The 18,120-nt window shown below is 45.2% G+C and overlaps 1 protein-coding gene across 1 annotated transcript; it reads left to right on the forward strand.

Annotated features, from left to right (window-relative positions):
- The first annotated feature begins 9,417 nt into the window (after positions 1 to 9,417).
- On the forward strand, positions 9,418 to 17,441 carry LOC112866153 (stromelysin-1). The gene is made up of 10 exons (XM_025929196.2): positions 9,418 to 9,668; positions 10,433 to 10,677; positions 10,769 to 10,917; positions 11,042 to 11,167; positions 12,737 to 12,901; positions 13,088 to 13,235; positions 14,126 to 14,259; positions 14,686 to 14,845; positions 15,915 to 16,018; positions 17,289 to 17,441. The coding sequence occupies exons 1-10, from the start codon at positions 9,564 to 9,566 to the stop codon at positions 17,387 to 17,389; spliced, it is 1,437 nt and encodes a 478-aa protein (XP_025784981.2). The 5' UTR covers positions 9,418 to 9,563; the 3' UTR covers positions 17,390 to 17,441.
- Positions 17,442 to 18,120: the final 679 nt, after the last annotated feature.

Below are 18,120 nucleotides of genomic sequence, written 5' to 3' on the forward strand. Positions count from 1 at the left end.
GGAATTCATGGCCAGCAGGATTTTGCTAACTTTTTCAGGAATTGGAACGTTGACTAACCTTGGTGAATAAGGAGGCTTTGTGGATTTCTGAATCTTAGTGATGCATAGTGACTGCTCACAGATATGTGTCCTAACTGGGTCACATCTGGGCAGCATGAGTGAAGGAAACGAGCAGGAAAGGCTGGACTTGAGAAGGGAAGACAGAAGTCAGGGGTCTAAAATCGATGAGAGCTAGCTGCCCCCCAAACTGAAGCCTGATTATCAGACAGACACCAGGTTAAGAAACACATAGAGGATTCAGTTTTCAAGAATGTGAAAGCTCGAAAGATAACATTTGTGGGACAGTTAAGTCCAGGCTCAGAAGGGTTTACTAACAGACGAGAGGCAGAAATTAGTCTGCAGACACTGCAAACTCGCGTTCCTGTTTGTTCGGGTTTTGATTCGATGACATTTGCATTATCTCTGTCACTTAGTTTGCTTATGGACTTGAGCAAGTGTTTTAACTTTCCTGAGCGTCAAGGTTTTCACCTGTGAAATGAGGGTACTGATCTTGACCTGCAGTGCAGGTGTAATGCCAAGACATACTCCGTGTAACACATGGGATGCATAGTACATGATCGATATGCAGTTTCTTCCTTCCTTAAAGAATGGTTCTGAATAGACATCTGTTTGTATTACACGTGCTGGAAGACGCAGAGACATTTATTACCTAAAACTATATAAAATAATGGAAGTTCAGGGCCCTTGATTCCATCTTTGTCGCGGTATAGTTTTAATGGAGAATAAACTGGAACAATGCCACCAGTGAGGCTGTGAGTCTGCCGTGCCTTGGTAGCTATCCAACCTTCCTTCTAGCTATGACTACAATACAAAACTTCATTTTGTCATTCTTACATAATGTGACCCCTCCAAAGAAGCGTCAACATTAACAACTCATGACTCAGAAGAAAGTGAGGCATCTCAGAGCTGTGGCAAAGCAGTGCCTGGGACCGCAGGTCCACAGATTTGTCAGGGCAGTGGGCATTACTGGTTTCAGGTATTTGAGAAAAATGTGAAGAGACCTACTCCCCAGAGTAAAGCACTTATGAATTCTAGGGTTCAAGCAAAGATATGTGGATAGGAAAAGAAGAGGCCATTCAGCCAAGGATGCCTTCCCAAGACTTTGATCTCTTACAGAGCCACATAAGCCATAGGTTGGAAACAACTTTTCCAGTGAGAGTCTGAAAATAATATAACATGGACAATGGCCAGATCCTATATAAAAATAGAACTTTGACCCACAATCCACAGCAACCTGCCAAGGAAACCCATTCTCTTATCTACAATCAACAACTCAGAAGCCAGCCCACTAATCAAATTTGCAGGAAGCCCAATTGTTATCTCTAGTAATAATCCAAGAATCTAAACAGTCACTTCTGTGACAATCAGTCCACAATAGCCAGGACTTAACTGACAACTGATAGCTTCTCTAATTCTTTCCCTGTTTCCAAGTCCAGACCAGTCAGAAAAAGCCAAACACGAGCTCCAAACACACAGCATGGGAGCCCGGCTTCTAGTTAGCTCACCTCCAGCCTCCTCATGCCAACAGCTCTGATCAAGGTGTATGTGAAGCCTTTTCTCTTTCCACAATAACATTTCCTCCTCTTCTGTCTGCCGTTGCGTGTCTGCCAAAACGCAAGTGATGGTGGCTGACTCCCTTGTTACCGCCAGCTCTGAACAAATAACCATTTCTTATTCTCACTTGGTTGGTCTTCATTTATTTCCACACCAGGCAAAAGCGTGCCAAGTCCCAAAGAGAGAACTCACCCTTAACTGCAGACCAGCTGGATTCCATATTTCTCAATTGACAAGACTCATTGCCATGCCCTGCCTTTTCCCTCCTGCCTGTCCTTTCTCTATGTACCATCCCTTTCCTTTCTCAGTTCTTTTCACTTGTGTCTGTAGTCCTTCAGGTGCTCCTTCTAGTTTGCTGGGATGATTGTAATGGCCCGTAACCCCATCGACCTCACTTTCCTCACATTCTGATCTACCTCAACCACTGCTACCAGATAAATCTTCTAGAACATAGTTCTGGTGCTGTCACATACCCAGCCAGGAACTCTAACTGGCGAAGCGCTCGGTCTAGGAAGACGAGTGATCTGGATCAAAATCCCAGCAAGTTATTGTATAGACATTAACAATTGCATTCTGAAGTCTATATGGAGAGGAAAAAGACCCAGAAAAGCCAGCACAATATTTAAGGAGAAAAACAAAGTTGGAGCTGGTACTACCTGATTTCAAGACTTACTTGAAAGTAAGTCAGTGTGGTATAAGAGAAAGAGAAGATACATAGATCAATGGAACAGAACAGAAAGCCCAGAATAGACCCACATAAACATGGTCAACTGATCTCTGGGAAAGGAGGGAAGGCAGTGCAATGGGGCAAAGATAACACTTTGAGCAAGTGGCACTGGAACAATGGAGGTCCACACGCAAAAAAGGTGAATCCAGGCACAGGTCTTACACCCTTGACAAAAATGAATGGACCACAGACCTAAGTGGGAAACATAAAGTATAAAACTCCTGAAAGAAATCACAGGAGGACACCCAGACGGCCTTGGGTGTAGAATGACATTTTAGATACAACAATCAGAGGCACAATCCAGAAAGAAAGAAGTGTTAGGTTCGATTTCGTTGAAACTAAACATTTCTGCTGAGTGCGAGACAGTGTCAAGAGAGCAGGAAGACAAGCCACGGACTGGGAGAGCGTATGTGCAAAAGACACACCCGATGAAAGGACTGTTCTCCAAAAGATATAAAGAGCTCTTCAAACTCAACAATAAGAAAACAATCCCAATGTAAAAAGCCTTTAAAAAGCCAAAGGCCTTAACAGACATCTTATCAGAGGGAATACAGAGATGACAAGCGTACGAGAAGATGTCCCACGTCACGTGACATCAGGGAGATGCAGATTAAAAATGACGAGACTCCACCACCCACCTATTGGAATTGGCCAAAATCCAGAACACTGCCAACACCAAATGCTGACAGCGATGTGGAGCGATAGCAACTCTCATTCATTGCTGGTGGGAATGCAAAAGGGTATCATTTGGAAAACAGTCAGTTTCTAACAAAACTACACATACTCTTACCATATGATCCAGCAATCATGATCCTCGATCCTTACCCAGAGGTGTTGAAAACTTACATCCCCGCAAAAACCTGCACGTGGATGTTTCTAGCAGCTTTATTCATAACTTTCAAAACTTGGAGGCAACCCAGATGTCTTTCCATAGGCGATGGAACTGTGGTCCATCCAGACAGTGGGTATTATTCAGCACTAAAAAGGAATGAGCTGTCAAAACGTCACAAGACAGAGAGTCGCATGCATATTTCTAAGTGAAAGAAGCCAGTCTGAAGGCTATATACTGTATGTTCCCAACCACATGACATTCTGGAAAAGGCAAAACTGTGGGAACAGTAAAAGGATCAGTGGTTGCCAAGGGGGTGGAAGTGAGGGGAGGAATGAATACAGCACAGAGGACTTCTAGGGCGGTGGAAATGCTCTCTGTATGATACCATAATGACAGATGCATGTTATACGTTTGTCCAAAGCCGCTGGATGTACAAGAGCAAGAGGAGCCACATGTAAACTGTGGACTTCAGGCGACCACGACATGTCAGGGCAGGTTTATCGGTGATGACCAGTGTACCGCTCTGGTGGGAGATGTTTACAACTGGGGAGACTGTGCATGTTTGGAGGCAGGGAGTATGTGGAGAATGTCTGTACCTTCCCTCAATTTTGCTATGAAACCAAAACTTCTCTGAAATAATAAAGTCCTTTTTAAAAAGTTAGTGTGAGTGGGTCCCTGGGGGCTCAGTCGGTTGAGCATCCGACTTCTGCTCAGGTCATGATCTCACGGTTCGTGGGTTCGAGCCCTGTGTCGGGCTCTGTGCTGACAGCTCAGAGCCTGGAGCCTGCCTCGGATTCTGTGTCTTCCTCTCCCTCTGCCCCTCCCCTGCTCATGCTCTGTCTCTCTCTGTCTTAAAAATAAATAAAACATTAAAAAAATTTTTTTTAATAAAAAAAAAGTTAATGTGAGAAAATGAAGTGGTCCTCCTCCTAAAACCCTAATACTCCATGGATAGGATCTATTGAAGGGAAGCAGCCCATATAGATGTTAATTTACTCTCCAAGATAGAAAGAAATTTGAAACTTACTTGTCTCTATATTTATATCTATCCTTACAAGAAGCATTTCTTAAAAAAAAAAAAAAAAAAAGTGACCCTGGCTAGGAGTCACTGAAGGAACCCTTCCCAGACTTGCACACAAAATGAAAAGAAACAAAAGCTGTGACATTGAAAACAAAGTTGCCTCTTTAAATGAATTGTTCAGCTGCTTCTAGAGGCTGTGAAGTTATGTAGGAATAAAGGCCCATCTTTGTCTTTGGAAACCTCGGGAACTCTGGTAATTGGAAGGAACTAGAAAGGTATTTTTTGTTCCTCGCGTGTGCACTCGGGCACAGGACACTTACTTCTCTCACTGTCTTCTCACTAGACAACATGAAGCTATGTCTCTACTGGATGAGTGTTGACTTGGAAAGAGAGAAAAAATTGTGTCCCATTTCATAACCATCCCAGGCACCTCCTGTAGGAGAGCTTAATGAAAGAGGCTCTCAGACATGGTGGAATCAGCAAATTTCACTCTTGAACCACCCTTGGAAAAAAAATTACATACAGGCATAAATTGGGGCCAATTGGCTCAAAATGAACATTTCCAGAATGTATAGGTCAGGCTCTAGGAAGTGTAACAGAGCTTTCTTTCCACAGTTAGTTTGGCAAAGCCCGTTTTCTTGTCTTCTTTTTTTTTAATGTTTATTTATTTTTGAGAGACAGAGCACCAGCAGGGGAATGTCAGAGAGAGAGGGAGACGCAGAATCCGAAGCAGGCTCCAGGCTCTGAGCTGTCAGCACAGAGCCCGACGTGGGGCTCAAACCCACAAACTGTGGCATCATGACCTGAGCCGAATTCGGACGGATGCTTAACCAGCTGAGCCACCCAGGCGCCCCAGCAAGTCTGTTTTCTAACAGAAAGATGGCCGTGCCCCCACCGTGCTGTCGCCCCTGTGACCATCACATCAGAAAACGTGCTTCTCAGGCGTCTTTTCCATCGGTCGGAATATGCTGCCTGTCGGAGTACCACTCAAAACTTCAGTTCATGTTATTCTGTTTGCATAACTGGAATATTTATGCCAAGAACATTACAAAACACTCTCCTTCTTTCCATAATATCAGAGTTGCCCGGAGCCACATAAAGGCCGTTGCCACTACCCAGGAATGTCAGTGATGGATTTCGACATTTTTACCACTCACATTGGGTGATCTGAGTCATTATGCTCTCAGAAATGAAGAAAGACTGAGCCATCCACGTGCCCATGTTATCTGTTCCTAATTCCGTTTTCTGTTCTGGCTCATCTTCCAACTAAAATGTTTGGAAGTTTCTGGGGCAAAATACTTGTGAAAATTAGCATATGTGGTCAGATTTCAACTATGAAAAACATACATTAAAAAAACCCTGTCGGGGCGCCTGGGTGGCGCAGTCGGTTAAGCGTCCGACTTCAGCCAGGTCACGATCTCACGGTCCGTGAGTTCGAGCCCCACGTCAGGCTCTGGGCTGATGGCTCGGAGCCTGGAGCCTGTTTCCGATTCTGTGTCTCCCTCTCTCTCTGCCCCTCCCCCGTTCATGCTCTGTCTCTGTCTGTCCCATAAATAAAAAAAAAAAAAAAAAAAAAAAACGTTGAAAAAAAAAAATAAAAAAACCCTGTTAGCAACATGCTTTATCCTATAATTCAAAGGAGATATATTGCCTTATAAGTACTCCTTTCTGGCTGGTGAGATTCACAATTGTGGAAAAAAATGGATACAATTTTCTAAATTCCCCCTGATCATCATGATGTAAAAAACTAAAACTTAGAAGGAAGCACAGTAAAGCGTTCACTGTGTTTTTCTCTTTGTGGCATGACTATTTATGATTTCTTTTCTACTTTTAACTTTTTGTATATTCTGTATTTTCCCATGACAAGAATATGAAATTTTATTGAAAGACATAAAACTTTATTTTAAACACTTTGTAGAAACATGGCTTCCCATCACCAGCAGAATAAACCGACGTCTCAGCTGGAGACTAACGGGTTTCCACGAATGAGCTCCGACCTGCCTGCCCACAACTTCGTTTTTCACTTTTCATTACTACCCTTCACACACTTTTTATTTCAGTAAAAATTAATTCTGTCTTTTCCCAAACAGACGTTCAACTTTCTTAACTCTGCATAGTTGTTTCTTCTGTTTCCAGACTTTCCTCCGTGTCTGCTCCTCCACGGCTTTCTTTCAGTGGGCTTTTCCTGGAGGAAACATCTTCCCTTATGCACAATTCCCACACACCTCCTCTCTTTATTCCGTGCAGAGCTAATTATGCAGGAATCACCTCAGCTAGATGGCACCCTCCCTGTCTTTCTTTCTTCATTCCTTCATGTCCTCTCCCCCTTCCTTGTTTCCTCTTTTTAAATAGATAATTCGGTCATGTTTTCTCTGAATTTCTCTTTTGCTTATTACCTCCAAATGTACACTCTTAGTTTGGGAGTCCTGAAACATTCAAGACGGAGACTCGGACACATGGTAAATGAGTTTGGAGCCGAAGGGATGATTGTATCAGCTGGCCTCAGCAAGCCTCATGTATTATCTTGTCTCATTAGTCATGGAGAAGCGTGGTGAGTGGGAAGACAGAAAGGAGAAGTTATCGGGAGGAATGAGGCTTGCACTGGCTGCCAGCTTTTGAACCCAAGTTTGGATCAGATCGAATTTAAGTTTCCTGCCAGGCCCGATCCCTTCAGGCTAGCTTTCCGTAACCTGCTGGCGTGTGGCCCTTGTACGTGTTCAGCCCTGTGATAAATGGTCATCCGGCGAATGGCCGTTCTCACCGCTGTGCTGGAAAAGCCAGTGTTTTTCTCCTAGTGTTCACAGATTCCCCTCCACCTTTGGGGTATTTATTCTCTGTCTCTTCCTTCTTTCTTCCACCCAGTTGCCTCATAACCTACCTATCTTCCTCATTGACGCATTGCCTTTTAAAATTTAATCTCCAAAATGCAAATTGACTCTCACCCATTGTCAGAAAATCCCTTGATGCTGCTATCTTGAGTATTTTACAGACAAAGGAACGAGGGATATGAGTACACAAGCCTTCGATTTATTCTTTACTAGAGAGACTCAAGATGATTGCCTGATTGTTTTCCAAAGACAGTGAAGCAAAAGAATTCAGTTAATAGGGTATTCGGTAAATATGACATGTAGGTTCTGGGGAGTTAGAAACATCTGCATGATTTGTGAGTATTTTTTTTTAACTTTTCCTTCACCTCTTTGCTTTTTCCTGTGAGCCCTTCATTCATAACTAATACATTAATGAATTCTGTCAGCAGTTCTGGGGTATCTGCTTTTCACCAGACACTATGCTCACCACTAGGAGCTCAGAGATGAACGAGGAGCCCCGGCGATGGAGGGGAGGCAGACAGGTCAACAGTCCAGCAGGAAAAATCCGCAAGAGACGTGGGTGCAAGGCACCACTAAGAAACCAAAAACGAACTCTTCTGCAGGCTCGAGACTTCCCGAGACCTCTCAGACGCCGTTTTATAAGAGGACAAACTCTGGACGAGCAGACTCTTGCGTTTATTTCAGGAACAACAGCGCGGCCCGTTGTGCCAATCCTGTTTGGACATCTGGGAAAATAAACGTGATGTCTGTAAGGTTTCCCCGTAACCTTGAAATGTGTTTTCTGAGTTATGACACCAGAGAAAATGTAGAAAAAACCCTTGATCCAGAAGGAATTGAGACCAGTGCTTCATGTCCCCCCCCCCACCTCCCCTGCCCACCCACCCGCTTCCCCAGTCCCAGCCCCCTCAGCTATGCTGACGTCAGTGAGGACCAGCGTTCCCCCTGATTTCGGTCAAGACGAGGTCCAAATTCTCTCCTCTGAAGGAATGAGGTGTCTTTCGATAGAATTGAGTCCGAACGCCAGTGTTCACACTCGATGCCCAGCCCCTGCCCGGTGGCCATCGGTCACCTGGGCGCCTCCATCCAGGGTCTTACCACACCTCTGATGCACGTTCGATGAGCTACCCCTGGTGTTTATTCAGCAACAGACAAAAGGTAAAGCCAGTAAGGCATCGAGAGCAGCACTTGCCCTTACTGAATGTTCTGGACACGGACAGCACGTGGGTCATTTCACAGGTTCGCACTGGCCGGCCGTCTGTCGCGTGGCCAGCGGATAGGCAAGCAGTCAAAGGAAAACCAAAGTGTGGTGACGGATAAAATGTGCCCTCAGCCAACGTTTAGCAACTGTGAATTTCGCCCTCTAGGGTTTGCACTTCTCTCGCTGTTTTATTTTCCTAAGGGTAAGGGAGGTGGGTGGGTCGGGGAGAGGGGGCCGGAGGATTGTAAGACGTTCAACCAGGTCTCCCCCTGGGGATGTCTCCTGTCTTCCAGACGAGCACCTGTTACACAGCCCGCGTGAGCAGCACTCCGCAGGTCACAGAAGAGGAGTGAGAGGAAGGCAGGGGAGGGGAAGGGAGAGAAAGGGAAGAAGAGAGAAAAAACAGGTGAGCACCCTGGGGAGACCATTCAGGGTGGCTTTTGTTTTTGAAGTTCAAACTATCTACGAATTTGAATGGAAGGTGGAGGGAAAGGGATTGGAAGAGAGTAAGAAATGTGTAGGAGATACTGACGGAGAATTCCAGTCCTGCGCAAAGTAAATCATTGGATGCTGCCACTGTTTTCACAGAGCCCAGGAAGGCCACCTGCCAATAAACCGGGCACAGACCCGCACAGACCAGAAGAGAAGCATACACTCCCTTCTTCGCGATCTTTGTTCTCTCCTCCCCTTGAGCTTTCTCTCCTCAAAAACTAAGGAACCCAAGGAGATACCAACAGCACGTATTTCAAATCAAAGACTCAAAAACTGAACTCTCCCTTCCAGCTTTATTCTAGATCTTGCTTCTTTCGTTTTGACAGAAACTAATAAGACTCTAGCTACGGATGCACAGCTTTTCATTTACTCACATCTCGTTACATTTGATTTTAAGTACGTTTTTCTTAAAATGAGACCGCATCTAGAAGTCCTACTCACTTCTGAGTTTTTACCGAGTCAGCCTATTTCTCCTCTCAAACACCGCAAACAGAAATTGTCTAGTAAATTCCAGTCACTTTTTCTTTCCAGAATAAAAAAAAAAAAAAGCCCTGGTTTTCATCTTACGAAGACAGGAAGCATTTCCTGGAGCTTAATCACTGTTTTGATTTGCAAAATTGGAAAGGTTGAGAGAAATTAGTAAAGTAGGTTGTATCATCCTACTTTGGATTTGGAATTTTTGGACAGGGTCCTGCTGCCATTCGGATGAAAGCAGTCATGAGTCAAGCTGTGGGTGACCTAAACCAACGCTGTCACCCTATAAAAGTCAGGGCTCCATTCGGCGGACCCAGGAGAAGGTAGGCAGAGAGGAAAGCTCTAAGACGACAAAGAGCCAAGGAGAGCCAGTGGAAATGCAGAATCTTCCGGCTCTACTGCTGCTCTGTGTGGCCGTGTGCTCAGCCTATCCTGTGGACAGAGCCGCAGAGGACAAGGACAGCAACATGGACCTCCTTCAGGTAATTGATGGACGCATCTCCCACAGGCATTGGCAGGGCCGAGTGGGAACACCACCCCTGCTTTCCATTCATAAACACACGGGATGCTTCGGGCTCACTGTGGAGGAGAAGTTCAGGGACAGGAGGTCAGGAAGTGTGGGATGTGGAGGGGTCTCCCCAGCCTACTGTGTCTCCTTTCATGCAGGAGCAAACAGAGGCCAGAAACCTTAGGTGTTTGCCTAAGATCCTGACCCCCTGGGAACAGCAGCACTGGGGCTCGAGGGGCAGGAGTACAAGAGGAGGGTGTAATTAAATGTATCTTGCAATGGAACTTCTTTAGGTATTTTAATCCAGGGGAAGTTAAGCTAGCTATTTACATGGCTTACGGTGTCGTGTTCGGACCCAGAGATCTGTCCAACTTTCTCTCGTAAGTCAGGTCCCCGGGGGAAGCACAAAGTAGAAAGTTGAAGGGCTTGAATAAGTGTAACTGAAACACAAATATGCCCAAAGAAGCCTTTTGGCTTTGTGTTTCTGCCTTAAGTTCATTAGATATTGGTCTCAGCTTCCACGCCATTGTCATTGCTTGGGGAGTAGACTAAGCTCCAGACGTTAGTTGGTTACAGAGACAAAACAGACGCAGGGAAGAATCTGAATTGAAGAGTGGAAGGGAATATGACACTTATTCTGATTTTAGCCACTGGAGGAATACCGGAACTAGATGAGGGCTGCAGCTGCAATTTAGCACGAAAGGCTAAAAATCATGACTATACTTACTACCCCACTAGCAATACCTGGAGAACTACTACGACCTCGCCAAGGATGTGAAACAGTTCGTCAGAAGAAGGGACAGCGGACCTGTCGTTAAGAAAATCCGAGAAATGCAGAAGTTCCTCGGGTTGGAGGTGACAGGGAAGCTGGACCCTGACACTCTGGCGATGATACGCAGGCCCCGGTGCGGCGTTCCCGACGTGGGCCAGTTCACCACCTTCCCTGGCCTGCCGAAGTGGAGGAAAACACACCTCACCTACAGGTAACGGGTCCAAAGAGGTGTTCACATCGCACTGCGATTTTACCAAGTACCATCGCAGGAGAAAATGATCTCTTCAATTTTTTTCTTAAAGGATTGTGAATTATACACTGGATTTGCCAAGAGAGGCTGTTGACTCTGCCTTTGAGAAGGCTCTGAAAGCCTGGGAGGAGGTGACACCACTTACTTTCTCCAAGATTTACGAAGGAGAAGCTGACATAATGATCTTTTTTGCAGTTAGAGGTAAAAACCAAAAACAATATGAAATGCATCCATTTATTTAGTGCTGTTGTGAGGGGTGGAGGTAGGAAGACTCCAAAGGTGTTTTAATTACCTGTCTTTCAAATAAAAACACTTTCTCCGTCAGATCATGGAGACTTTATCCCTTTTGATGGACCTGGAAATATTTTGGGTCATGCCTACGCGCCGGGGCCCGGCATTAATGGAGACGCTCACTTTGACGATGATGAGCAGTGGACAAAGGATACATCAGGTGAGTCGCACATCTCTCAGAATGATTTGGGTGGGTTATTTTTGTTGTTTTTTTTAGATTTAGAAAATTCTGAGAGGCTACAAATCTTCGAGAAGTGGTGTGTTCTAGATTTCCCAAATGGCTCAAGAAATAGAATGTATTTTTGTTTTGATCGTTATTGAAAACACTTTCAGATGTCTAAAAAATTTATTCTCTGTCTTGGTAAGCACGCTATGGAGGCATCGTTGAAGTACTTCTTTGAGGACGATGGTTCTAGTATGACCTTAGGACCATCCTTAAGAGTATTTTCTCATTGCGTTGAATTGCAGATATCCAAGGGACCACGTGTTGCCTTGCCTCTGTGCTAACATGGGCCCTTGACAGTGCTTATATCCAAATTGGGGGAAATGTCTTCTATACTCTTCAAAATGGAGATGGGAGTTAAATTCCAGAAACTGAGGTCCCCGTTTAGGTTTTTCTGGTAAATCAGCCTTTTACTCTCTCTAGGTTAAGAGGAGTTTTTAGGGACTTGTTCTAAAGGGAGACACTAGCCCCCAAATACAATGCCCAATTTTTTTAGGTAGGACGGTATTTCTCAGTTCATAGCTGTATACTTTGAGGACTGACTTCCAACGTTTTCAAACAACTGGCTAAAACAAATAATACTAGCCTCTGAAATTTTCCGGGATTTATAATCAAAATGCAAACAGAATATCTATAGGGAGTACAAATGTGAGGTTAGTGCCGGATAAATTTCTTTGGTTTGATCGAAGTAACAACTTCTTCCTGCAAAGTCACAAATGAGGACTTTAGTAGGATCACAAGTTACACAGATAATGCTCGCAAAAGTAAACTTCGCGTGTCAAACGTAATTACCCAACGATTTCCAATGTCAGCATCCTGGGTTTTTTTTTTTAATAACACGCGGAAAAAGAAAATATGAATGCAGCTAGTGTTCGCGTGGTCAAAGTCTCTTTTGTGACAAATGCTGGGCATGATTAGGCATGCTATGTTTTAGACCAATCTTAACAAGCCCTATGACAATTATCATTACTAATATTTCCAGACCCAATGTGTACTTAATAATGATCCTGGGGTTGAAAAATTATGCAGGCAACAGTCTGCATACAAAAGTATGATTGTTTAGGGTTTCAGATTTGAGTTGAATAAATTGTGATTCCTTTAACTGAGACTATAACTGGCAAACATTAATACGTTGAGACAGTGTTTAGCTTTTCATTGACAAATGAAGAGAAATATTTATGAATGTGCTAAACAAGTGGGTCGGTTCCCTTCCGGAGTACGAGAAAGAGGACCTTGTTTTCATGAAGTAAATAGGCTTCTGAGGTGGGAGAGGGCAGTAGGTGGACACACTGGATGTTTTGTCTCGAAGACTGATTTCGAGAATGAGAAGCATTAAAAAACGCTAGGCTTTCCGTTAAGTGTGTTATCAATCAATCAGTCAACCAAAAAACAAGGCAAAGAAGGCCCTCTGTGCTTCCAGTAAGTAAGCCAATAAAATACAGCTGACTTGTGTGATGTACATGTGCTTAAGGGATTAGGAACTATTATTTATGATTTCTTAAATAGGGACCAACTTATTCCTCGTTGCTGCTCATGAACTCGGCCATTCCCTGGGTCTCTATCACTCGGCCGACCCCACAGCTTTGATGTATCCCGTCTACAACCCACGCACAGACCTGACCCGCTTCCGCCTTGCCCAAGATGATGTGAACGGCATCCAGTCCCTGTATGGTGAGTGATGCTCGAAAAAGGAGGCATTGGAGCTTTGCAGCCATGGTCTTCGGGAAAGCTTTAAAATGCTGCACAAAGCATTTGCAATTCGTCTCAATGCACTCAGAGAGTGTTTGGGAAGCATAGAAATCGACAGAAGCATCGCATTTCGCCTCATGTTTGATCCCCCACATCTGTTTCCTTTAGGACCTCCCCCTATGTCATCCCCTGATGGCCCCGCGGGGCCCACGGAATCTGTGCCTCCAGAACCTGGGACGCCAGCCACGTGCGATCCTGCTTTGTCCTTCGATGCCGTCAGCTCTCTGAGGGGAGAAATCCTGTTCTTTAAAGACAGGTCAGACCAGAAGATTCTATTTCCCTATCTATTCTTTTGACGTACATTCTTGTCCTCTCCTTGTTGTTCCTATAAGTCACGCTTGCTTTTCAAAAGTCCAGCTTCAGAATCACAACTTTATCTTCACCTCCTTTAAAAATGGAGTCAGGAGAGTGTTACATTGAATCAATAATTTCCTGTCTGCCGGATACACATGCACTTAAGAGAACATTCAAGCTGCACAAACAGGCAGAAAGTAGAAAGCACGTCTCCCTCACCACACTAATCTGGGTTCCCTAGGGTATCCCCGTACTCAAGGACCCCTGTACATCCTTCCAGAAGGTTTCCATGCATACACCAAAAAACACTTGCAGACACAGATACGCACATGCACACACCGGTCTGTCTTTTCAGAAATGTAGACCACGGGGCACCTGGATGGCTCAGTTGGTTAAGTGTCTGGCTTTGGTTCAGGTTGTGATCTTACGGTTCGTGGGTTCGAGCCCCAAGTTAGGCTTTGTGCTGACAGCTCAGAGCCTGGAGCCTGCTTCGGAGTCTGTGTCTCTCTCTCTCTCTCTCAAAAATACATAAACATTAAAAATAAAAGAAAAAAGAAAATGTAAGCCATGTTGTCGCACACACAGCAGTGTGCGTGAATTGTAGGTATTTAGAGGTTACACTTGGCTAATTAATTTCGCCGCAGGATCACTTTTCTTTGCCAGAAGGTCTGGTGCAGGCTTCCCGGGAGAAAGAAAACATATTTTCCCATTGGAAGTACACCTAATTTCTGCCTGTCATGCAGCCAGAGGATGAGAGAATGCGGGAAGATGGGTGAGGCGGGTCAATGAGAAAAATGTGCTACAGGCGAAGGTCTGGGTTTCAGTTTTCATTTCTTTTTATTCATATTGCAGACATTTTTGGCGCAAATCCCTCAGGACGCCTGAACCTGGGTTTTATTTGATCTCCTCGTTTTGGCCATCTCTACCTTCGGGCTTGGATGCCGCATACGAAGAGACTAGCAAGGATATCGTTTTCACTTTCAAAGGTAATTCTTATACGATAATTTCTCTAACTTGTTGAAATAAACCCTTTCACAGGAAAATTGAATAGGACTTTGATTTTCTCTACTATCACAAATTGTGTCTACATTGTTGCTCTCAGGCAACTAAGAACTAACTGGAAGGGATGTTATTTTCTTTGTTTTACAAATGATAGAAATGAACATAGCAACATACATGGCTCAGAGTTGTAAATTCCCCTCTTTGATTTGTGTTCATTCATTCAATCCACACATTGTTGTTCAATGCCCACTTTGAGCCGGGGATTACATTTTTACTACGAAAACCAAAGGCGCTAACAAGTATTTCTAAAATTCAAAGGCTTAACTTTTACAAATTCAATGCGTTTGTAAGTAATTAGGTAAATAATGTAGAAATAATGAAGTAATTCCGTGAGTTATTTTTCTTAACAGGAAACCAGTTCTGGGCCATCAGAGGAACCGAGGTACAAGCAGGTTATCCGAAAGGCATCCACACCCTGGGTTTTCCTCCGAGCGTAACGAAAATAGATGCTGCTCTTTTTGATAAGGAAAAGGAGAAAACGTACTTCTTTGTAGAGGACAAATACTGGCGGTAAGACGCGGCTGGAATGACTCTGTATGGAGCCTGATTAGGGACGTTAGGTTCTTTCCCTGAGGGACCCCCACCTCACTCTCAGCCCTGCTTCCGTCTCACCGAGGAGGACGGATACACGCCTACTTTCCAACGCAGCAGCGCCTGGTAATCGGCATTTCTTAAGCGCTCCTGCCTTGAGCCCATGGACCTTCCCTCTGCTGTTGCCCCACCCGCCTGGACGGCCTCTTCTCTCCTTCGCCCCTCCCTCCAGCCCACTCCCCCTAAAGTCCTGGCTCGAGTCCCCGCCGCCGCCCCCCCCCCCCCTTGGACCTTTCCTGCCGGACTCCAAACCCAGATGGGTTTGAAAGAAGCCTCAGGAATCCAGGCCACAGTTTAGCATTCCTTTCCTGTGGACTCATTGCCTCCCTGGGTGTTTGTCTCATCTTCCCAAATTTACCCTATGATTGTGAAGGGCTTCCCTTAAGCTCCACCCCTCATTAGTGCTGCCTGTTTAAGTTTTATGGATAGAACCCAGGACTCACACAGAGGCTGATTCCTGGGCCGACCGCCCACACAACTGGGCAGACCAACCAAGGTCCAGCCACTGAGTCCAAAACACATTCACGGTGATTTCCTTCTCGCCACTCTGCCTTTTCCTAACAGGCTGCCGTAGGAAATCCAGATGTGCAGGGTGGGGAGGACGTATAAGAGTCAAGCATGCTAGAGAACTTGAGATGTGTATTTGAGATAAATGAGCCAATTCGCTTTATGTACCTGTTCGTACATACCTTCGTGTCTTTGTGGTTGAAAGACGATTAAGGTTCTTTCTGTCCAGGCTTAAGAAATACGGTAACAAACATCTTCCAGATCGGGCTGTTGACTCTGGTCCTGGTGGAGACACAGCTCTAAGAACTAAGTGTGCAGTTCCATTCAAGTCACATATTTCTGTAGTGCTAAACACGTTTGACATTTATTTGCAGTACTTAGAAAGTTTACTAGAATTCCACATGAAACCAAACATGACTTAAGAATGTGGGTAACGTGGCCTCCGTGCAATGCTGAGCTGTGTTTCTTTGACTGGATGCAGATTTGATGAGAAGATACAGTCCATGGAGCCAGACTTTCCCAAGAAAATAGCAGACGACTTTCCAGGGGTTGACTCGAAGGTTGATGCTGCTTTTGAAGCATTTGGTAAGAGGGTACTTGCTCCGTTGGCAACGGGCCACTCGGTGTCACAGGGAAGGGGGCAGCTGGATTGATTTGTGATGATGGGTTTCCTTTAACCAGTTTCCACCTCCCTCCCCTAGATTTCAATGAGCAGTTCTGTACCACTTCTATGACGACTTTATATAGTACGTTGATTTGAATCGGAACAATAATCAACACAAATCCCTATATTTTGTCCATGTGGATAAAACCAAAGTGCTTGAGGGTCACTTCCTCACCTCTAGAGTAGTTGTCTTTCAGATTCCCATGTCGTTATAAAACCCCTCGGGGGTGTGGCCAAGTTTCTTAACTGGCTGGCTTTCTCCTCCCCTCCATCCTGTTGGGAGATTTTCCTGAGTAGTCATCAGCCATTGCCCACAGGGCTCACTTGCAAATACAGTAAATCCTTGGATTGTGAGTAACTTGTTCTGCGCATATTCCGCAAGACAAGCGAACATTTCTAATACGTTTTAACCTGATACACAAGTGATGTCTTGCAATACGAGTAGTACATGATGCCGAATGTCATATGATCGCAACTGAGCCAATGGTCCTTGCAGTTCGGTTTGATGTACGACTGCTTTGGATGACAACCATGATTCTGGAGCAAATTATGCTCACAAACCAAGGCATTACTGTCATTGCTTTGGCGTGTGCACAAAGTTTTTAAAAAGATACATTTTTTTCCCCTAATCAAAGAGAGATGGCTGGTGGCTGGTGATCCTTCTCGAAAGGTAACCCAAGCACCATGATGGAAGAGCCGTAAAGGGTCCTGTGGTGTTTGGAAAGAGTTTCTGTGCTTCTCTGGGGCCACACGTGACCCTCAGGCTATGAAGCGAGGAAAGGGGAGGAGGGCTGTCAGGAAAAACGAACGTAAAGAGATCACAGTTTCCACAGAAGCAGAGAGTTTTGTCTGATCAGAGCAGAATAACCTGATGACCTGAACCTGGCTTTACTGCCAGAATGCGCTGGAATGGAGTGCCGTCTCCAACCCGCCCAGGGGTGACCTCGGGCAAGCAGACTGTGAGCCTTCACCTGCTCATCTATAGAATGGACTTAGATACACTTCCCTCATAGGATTGTTGCAGAAATCAGTGAAAAAACAATCATCTAAAACGCTTATCATCGTCCCTGACACATATTGAAACTCCACAAACACTCTGTAATTTTCATCATCTACTATTCTGAGTTCTGCATGTTGCCAACTTCTGTTTTTGAACAGATATCCCCTTATCTCCCTTGTCCGCATTTCCAGGGTTTTACTATTTCTTCAGTGGATCTTCGCAGTTGGAGTTTGACCCCAACGCAAAGAAAGTGACACACGTGTTGAAGACCAACAGCTGGTTGAACTGTTGACGTGTCTAGAAGCACCACGTGGGCATTTGAAGGGAAGCCGATGATTCTTCACCTGAGTCTCTGTGAACCGACACGGTTCGCTTCCTGGTCAGCCTCCCCTATGACGGGCCCTTCGAGCAGGCTGCTCGGCGCGCACTCGGGTCACACGGAGCAGCTTCCCCAGGGGAAGGGAGAGCACTCGTGTGCGAGACGACTGACTGTATATAGACTGTTTGCTTGTTATTTAATAAAGACGATCAGCCAGTTGCTTTATTGTTTCGTTTGCTTCGAGAATGAGTCGTCCTCACAATCTTGGGTGGGGTAGGGGCGAAACAGAAGGCAGCCTGAGATCCTTGGCCAGTGGTGTCAGTACTAGGGTCTCCATGGCGGCAGCCTCACCACGAGCCCATCCCGAACTGAAGACAATGTGCCCCTGGTGTTCCACGAAGAGGTGTCCCTATGTCCACCCCCCAGACGTCGTATGTGTTCCTGCTATACCCCAGGAGAAGGATCTAGGGAAGTGATCTTGCAGGGAAGGCTCTAGAGAAGATTGTGAAGCGGGGTCCTACGGTTAGCACAAGTCACCTCGTTCGTGCACTTTATTTTTCAGGTGGAGAAAATCCAACACACCCGCTCTTCATCTTTTCCTTTGACGTATCTGTTCCCTCCGTGGAGCCCCTTTGCCTGACCTCGTGGTCTGCTCATGTCCACCCACACATGAAAGTATCCTCTTGTACTCATTTTGTGGCTGT

Source organism: Puma concolor, chromosome D1, assembly GCF_028749965.1.
Source record: "Puma concolor isolate L17-30 chromosome D1, mPumCon1.1.hap2, whole genome shotgun sequence".
In the NCBI taxonomy this organism is placed as follows: domain Eukaryota; kingdom Metazoa; phylum Chordata; class Mammalia; order Carnivora; family Felidae; genus Puma; species Puma concolor.